Source organism: Lactuca virosa, chromosome 5 (genome assembly GCF_052849685.1).
Source record: "Lactuca virosa cultivar CGN04683 chromosome 5, Lactuca_virosa_CGN04683_v6, whole genome shotgun sequence".
NCBI classification, from domain to species: domain Eukaryota; kingdom Viridiplantae; phylum Streptophyta; class Magnoliopsida; order Asterales; family Asteraceae; genus Lactuca; species Lactuca virosa.
The window spans coordinates 76,128,824-76,136,484 of NC_136430.1; the positions used below are offsets into that span (position 1 = coordinate 76,128,824).

The 7,661-nt window shown below is 34.2% G+C and overlaps 1 protein-coding gene across 1 annotated transcript; it reads left to right on the top strand.

Moving 5' to 3' along the window:
- The first annotated feature begins 300 nt into the window (after positions 1–300).
- Positions 301–2,221, top strand: LOC145115517 (cytochrome P450 78A5-like). The gene is made up of 2 exons (XM_079051812.1): positions 301–1,314; positions 1,391–2,221. The coding sequence occupies exons 1-2, from the start codon at positions 352–354 to the stop codon at positions 1,997–1,999; spliced, it is 1,572 nt and encodes a 523-aa protein (XP_078907938.1). The 5' UTR covers positions 301–351; the 3' UTR covers positions 2,000–2,221.
- The last annotated feature ends 5,440 nt before the right edge of the window (positions 2,222–7,661 follow it).

Here is a 7,661-nt window from a genome sequence, read left to right on the forward strand (position 1 = left end):
CTTGAACAAATCGCCGAACACTTCCTCAACTCCTTAACCTCTGATAAATTATAATTTTAAGTTATGGCATATTTTAATCATTCGATATTTGAGTATTTATACCAATATATATATATATATATATATATATATATATATATATATATATATATATATATATATATATATATATATATATCTATCTATTAAAAAAAAAAAAAAAAAAAAAAACGTCGCCTCTATTAACTCTGTTTAACCGTTTCATAACGCGCTCAACCACAGTCTACAGACGTCTTCTTGCCCTATATAAAGCCTTGACACCCCTTTCTTGTTCATTACACCATCACTATCTCTCTACTTACTATCTCTACAATGTCTTCCTCTGCTGCTCTCTGCATTCACAATAACTCTCAATCCGTGCTTAGCTTCCAGCTATTCCTCTGCGTTGTCGTTTTCGTCTCCGTTTTTGCTTTCTTCCTTGCTCCCGGCGGTCTCGCATGGGCTCTGTCGAAATCCCGGACGAAAACCGCCATTCCTGGTCCTTCGGGGTTCCCCATTTTAGGGCTTCTGTTTGCTTTCACCTCGCCTTTGACTCATCGAATCCTTGCGAAACTCTCTACCACCTTCAATGCTACGTCTTTAATGGCGTTTTCTGTTGGGTTTACTCGTTTTGTTATCTCGAGTCATCCAGAAACGGCCAAGGAGATACTGAATAGCTCTGCTTTTGCTGATCGGCCGGTGAAGGAGTCGGCGTATGAGCTTTTATTTCATCGTGCGATGGGGTTTGCTCCTTATGGTGAGTATTGGCGTAACCTTAGAAGAATCTCGGCTACTCATTTGTTTAGCCCTAAAAGGATATCGAGTTTTGGCGGGTTTAGGGAGAAAATCGGGTTAAAAATGGTGGATCAAGTTTCCTCGTCCATGGATCGTAATGGATTCGTGGAAGTTAAGAAGCTGCTTCATTTTGCTTCGTTAAACAATGTGATGATGTCTGTGTTCGGAAAATCATACGAAGATTTCGATGGAAACAGCGGTGGAGATGGGTATGAGCTTGAGAAGCTTGTGAGTGAAGGATACGAGCTGCTCGGAATCTTCAACTGGAGCGACCATTTTCCTATCATAAGTTGGTTTGATTTTCAGGGGGTTAGGAAGAGATGCAGAGATTTAGTCACTAGGGTCAATGTTTTCGTAAAAGAAATCATCAACGAACACCGTGTAAGGAGGTCCGAGAACGGCGGAACTACGTCGGCTGAAGACGGCGATTTCGTTGATGTTTTGCTTGATTTAGAATTGGAAAACAAATTTACTGATGCCGACATGATCGCTGTTCTCTGGGTAAGCATAATTTCGCTATGGGTTTAAATCTAACACCAGAAATCATCATTTCATAACCCAAAATTTTATCTTACAGGAAATGATCTTCAGAGGAACTGACACGGTGGCGATACTGCTGGAATGGATTCTTGCTAGAATGGTATTACACCCAGACATACAATCAAAAGCACAAGCAGAAATCGAAACTGTTGTCGGGTCGGGTCGTCCAGTTTCCGTAACGGACCTACCGCACCTGCCATATCTCCATGCAATTGTGAAAGAAACCCTACGGATGCATCCACCGGGCCCACTTCTATCATGGGCTCGACTTGCAGTCCACGATACGCAAGTGGGTCCACACATGATTCCTGCCGGAACGACGGCCATGGTCAACATGTATGCCATAACCCATGACGACTGTATCTGGGTTGAACCCGAAAAGTTTAACCCGAATAGGTTTATAAACGAGGACATTTCGATAATGGGTTCGGATCTCCGCTTGGCTCCGTTTGGTGCGGGTCGTAGGGTTTGCCCCGGAAAAGTAATGGGTTTGGCTACGGTCCAGCTCTGGTTAGCTCAATTACTTCACAACTTCAAATGGGTCCGGTCCGGGTCGGACACTGATGCGGTTGATTTGTCAGAGTGTTTGAAGATGTCATTGGAAATGAAGAAACCATTGGTTTGCGAGGTTGTGGCTAGGGTTTGATGACGTGGCAAGGGATTGATTAGTTAATCATAGTTAAGTTTACCATCACTATCCATTTTCATTTTTAGTAGTTAAGGGGGTAATTTTGGTATTTCAAGAAGTTGGGCGAGGGGAGGGGTGGGCCGTAGGGGACTAGGGGTATTGGATTTGAAGTATGCATTTTGTACACAACTTTTTGTTTGCGACATGTTAGATATATGTATGTATGTGTGCCCTTTTATATATATATATATATATATATATATATATATATATATATATATATATATATATATATATATATATATATTATTTCGTGTCTTGCCCCTTTCAAGTTATCTAATGTTGATGGTCTTGTTATGGGAGCTCTCTATTTTGTATTGTTTTTGGTTGTGAAATGTTTTTTTAGCCATAAATGGTAAATTATCCAATTTTGTCGAATATTCACTGTTTTTAATTGAGCATGTATTTGTTAAAATGATAATTTAAGCGTGACAACAAGTAGTGGTAGAGAATTTGGTCGTACAAATGTGGGCAGTAAATTTGGTACATTATTTTTGTGACCACCATTATATTATATAGTCACATCAAAAAGATATGTGGTTTGTTCTGTGGTGTCTTTTACTTGGAATATTATCTTAATTATATAGTATAAAGTATGGTAATTAGGCATAAATCTTGATATATATATATATATATATATATATATATATATATATATATATATATATATATATATATATATATATATTATCTTAATTATATAGTATAAAGTATGGTAATTAGGCATAAATCTTGATATATATATATATATATATATATATATATATATATATATATATATATAGTTTTGCGATGATTAACTAAGTTTGTCCGAAAAATTAATGAAAACTTAATTCAATAAAAAAAATTGTAAAGTTAGAAAGAATATCTTACATTCTTTACAATGAATATCTTACATTAATATGCTTTAGTTTTGAGTTTTTTTCAACTCAAAACTACGCCATGTTATTATATATATATTAAAGTTATGAAAGATTTTAACTGTCAATTTTGATCCTCCAACTTACAATATTGACTATTCATCTTTATGTTTTTGTTCACAAACAACCCTTTCATTTTGGTTTGAATTTTTTCATAACCCTCGCCTTTTATTACATATTATTAGTATTTAGTTTTTTGGCAGAAATGGTCCCTCATCATTATTATTATTATTGTTAGACAAAATTACACGATTGGTCCCTATGGTTTACCAGATTTAACATTCTCTTTTTGGTTTTAAATTAATGTTTTATTTATTAGAAAATACCCACTCAATACCATAAACCCACCCACCATCTGCCATCACCACCACCACCGCCGCCAAAATTACATAAATGGTCCATATGGTTTACCCATGGTGACAAATTCAGTCCCTACTACCTGAAAAGACCAAATTACTCTCACATTAACGGACAAAAAGCAACCAACATGCTACTTTACTTTACAAAACAATACCTTCCGACCCCGGCAACACCGGAGAATCTTTTCTAGTTATAAAGAATGTAAGATGGTTCTTTCAACATTATAGTTTTTTTAAATTAGTTTATTGCTAGTTTTGTTTAATAAAGTTCGGTTGTTAAGAAATGATAATATTGTCTATTCTTTGGCTAATCTTTGAAACTAAAAACGGATTATAGATACCAATGGGCATTTGTTTGTTTATTAACTCCAATAACCTTAACACATCGCATTCATCTTTATTCGTTCATGCTTTCTGCTTTATGCCATTTGCATTTGGTAAGGCCCACCATTTTGGTAATAAGTTGTACTATGATCATAATCCATGATGTTATATTTATGGATACTCGATCATCAATTAAATTTGAAAAGTGTAACATATCTATGTTATATGAGACTTATCAGTATAAAACATATATAGAAATTCGTATTCTGAGAGGATCTTGAGCACACACATCTTTTTTCTAATTTGCTTTGTTGCTTTTGGCAAGAATATAAAGTTCCTTCACTTTCTCAAAAGATGCATTTGGGATTTTTGAATATCCCAACATTCTATCTTCAACCCATTTATTCGGATTCTCAGTTTGTCATTTTCATACGTTAAATTCTTTGATACCTTCATAAAGTTATATAACACATTTAACGATCCGTACAACTATCAATTATGCATTTTGATTCTTGTCATTTCTGGTCTTCCTTTCTACTATATTTATGACCCCTACTTTCTCCTAAGGGCATATTATGTCGTCTTCGGACGCTTAACAACTTTATTTTATGTTTCTAGTACGTGTAAAGGGTAATTACCTTTTTCCATAAATGAGATACCTAATGCATTACAATTAAAGGAATTCTTGTTGTGGTGCATCATAATGGTGATTGTTATTGTTATTGGGAGGGACATATTCCGTTACTAAGTCTTTTGATTTTTTTTTCCGATTTGTCAAATATGTTAATATATACGTATCTCAAATATGTTAATATATACGTATCTTATCAGCATCAAATGTGCAACCAAAACAATATGTTCTAAATCAAGGCAAAAGAGCCACAAAATGATAGTTCATAAACCCTATTAGCACGAGCCAACTTTCCTTTCAGTTATATGGTAATATTGTGTGTTGGCGTTAAGCGAAAGCATTGATGACGAGGATTAACATAAGTATATAGGATTACTTATAAAAAGAAAGAATAAATTAATTATGAAAAGAAAGAACATGATGCGTATTCGTTATCTAAACTCGTAAATCATATAATATTCTCTGTGTAATCAGATGAAAGAAGATATTTAATCTCATGAATCATAAAGCACTCGATAAAAGAAAAGTTATATTTCATATTATTCACAAACATATGATTCCTAATCATGATTTGCAATTAAATTAATTGTTTTAATATGGATCAAAAGTGATCTTCCTTTTATTAAAATAATAACATCAAAATCATTAAGGTTTAATGAATATGCCATAAGTATCCATCTTACGAACCAATTATTGAACCCAATGAGATGATATCATTGCCCTATCAAATAAGTAATTGTATGGTCTTCGAAATATGATTTAATAAGTATAAATTTTAATTAATTATTAGAAGTGTTAGTCATTTTAATAGCTAATAGCCTAATATACGCCTTTTCAGAATAAAATTACAATACTAATAAATATAACAATAATGGGTAAAAATTTAAATGTAACATTTTTTGCGATGTTAATTGAAAACCATGATATTTTTTGAAGTTTTCGTGTTAAAGCTATGCTTTACCACTTATAATTATTATTAAAAGTTAACAATGTTGAAAAGGAAGATGATTCATATACAACAATTCTTCGTTGTACATAACAATTTTTTATCATATACAGGTTATGTTTTAGAGGTTGTACAATATGCAATTGCATGACATTATTGTGGATGACAAAAAAATATTATGTACAGATAAGCTACTATTGAAAATTTATATTGAAAAATTATGATGTTGGTGCTTAAAGCAAAAGAAAATGGCCAATATTTGATCCTATAAATTCCAACAATATTTCACTCTTCATTTAACATATAATATCTAAGAATGAAAAATGTCGGAGGTGATTTGTATGCCAAAGTATATGCTAAGAATGACCAATATAGGAGGTGATGGCCCTCAAAGAACTTTCCAACAAGTAGTATCACATCTTGGTGATTTGTATGCTCACTTATATGCTAAGAATTACCAATATTGGAGGTGATGATACTCAAAGAACTGAGAATTATGATAGTGTTACGTCACATTATGCAATGCTTACGAAGTTAAATTACTCAGTGTAGGCTATAAAAATGAGAATGAGCTTGCAAGCACAAGGAGTGTGAGATGCAATTTAAAATGCAAGATTAGATGAATGGAAATATAGGATAGCCCTTGCGGCTATTTAACAAGCAACTCTGAATGATATACTTTTAATGTTGGCCGAGAAGGACACGACTAAAGAAGCATGAGAAACGCTTAAGACGATGCACATGGGAGCCAATACAGGAAAGGATGTTAAAGTATAAACCTTGAGAAATGACTTCAAGGCGATCCGAATGAAGGACAATGCGTCGGTAAATGATTTTTTCATGAGATTAAATACTATTGTGACCGATATTCGGTCTATAGTAAAAAATTTGAGGAGATTATGGTGGTGAAGAAGTTTCTTCAAGTCGTTCTAATACGATTCTATAAAACAATTTGGAGACTTGAGAAGCATGCTTGTGGAAGAGGTTAAGGGGCATCTCAAGAAAACCCATGAAAAGAGACTTCGAGGGTATGGACAACGAGAAGAAGGGCCTTCTCTATTTTTCATGCATATCTGTCACAACTAGAAATTTTGATGCTTTGTAACAACAACAATGATAACATTTGTGAACCAAAATGAGAAAACATGTATAATGCTTATTCAATAACAACAAAACTTCCATCAAACACCTTATACAAGCACTGCAAATAGTCAACTAAGAATCGGAAAACCTAGAAATCCCGGTTTAAGTCCATTATGGACTAGGATTTCCTTATTGGGCCTAATGGACCAATAAGCTTCCAATTTGACTATTTTGGGCTTAGAACTCCTATGTGGACTCTAATTGGACCCGCTTCCACTTATTTTAACATTTTGGGCCATATTGGGCCTAGAATGAAATAAAATACCCTAATGGGCCTCATTGGGCCATAACTAACCTAATTAACTCTAATGGACTATGAAGCCCATTATTTTGACAAATTGGGCGGTAAACCATCATGGGAGCCCAATGGGCCGAAAAATCACCTAATTGGGCCATAAAATGGACTTAAGCACAAAAAGGCCCAATTTCTTTTTCTTCTTCTCCTCTCCTCGGCCCAACTACATAAATGAGGGGGGGGGGGGGGGGAAGAGTTGACTTTCCACTTGCCACCTCCTTATTATATTTTGGTTCTCCATGTAATAACTCATATTTCCAAGCAACCATATTATCATCACTCTCTCTTCTCCTTCTCTCTTTTTCTTCATTCGGCCGAGAACCACAAAGGGAAAGACACACACACACACACATTTCACTCAAACACTCTCAAAGAAACACTCCTTCTTCTTCATCAAATTTTCGAGAGTTAGAAGCATTCCAAGGAGGTTATTCCACAAAAGTCATCATCTTAGAAACCTCTAAGTTCGAGATCTTCCAAGAAGGCTTGCTAGGACCAAATTTTCTTCATTTCTTCCTCCTAAATCGAAAACAACAAACAAAGGTGAGTTCATACCCCTCTCTTTTCGGTTTTTATATGTTTTATGGGGGAGAATACAAGAAAATGTGTAGATCTATGTGTATGTGTATGCTATGTATGATTTTATGCATGTATGTGTGATTTTATGTGTTTTTGTGATGAATATGTAATCAAAAGGGAAGAAATCTCGAGATCTATGTCATAAGAAGGAAAACAAACATGATCTAAGTTATATTACACTAAACAAGTCAAGAATATTAACTTCTAAGATTATGATAAACATATTGCAACATAAAACCCATTTTTGGGCTTAAATTGTCAAATAAACAAAAGTTGGGTTAAAAATTGTCATTTACGGTTTTCTTAAGGGTCAAAAGAGTCAAAACAGTTACAACAAATGTTTTTATGAATATTATGCTCTTCAAGGGACTTGAAATGTAAATATTAGCTTAATGGGCCAATTTTTGGGCTTTTCGGCCCATT

Coding starts and splice junctions, on each gene's coding strand:
- LOC145115517 (XM_079051812.1), top strand. CDS start 352: ATGTCTTCCTCTGCTGCTCTCTGCATTCACAATAACTCTCAATCCGTG. Junction 1,315..1,390: donor ACATGATCGCTGTTCTCTGG/GTAAGCATAATT, acceptor TTTATCTTACAG/GAAATGATCTTCAGAGGAAC.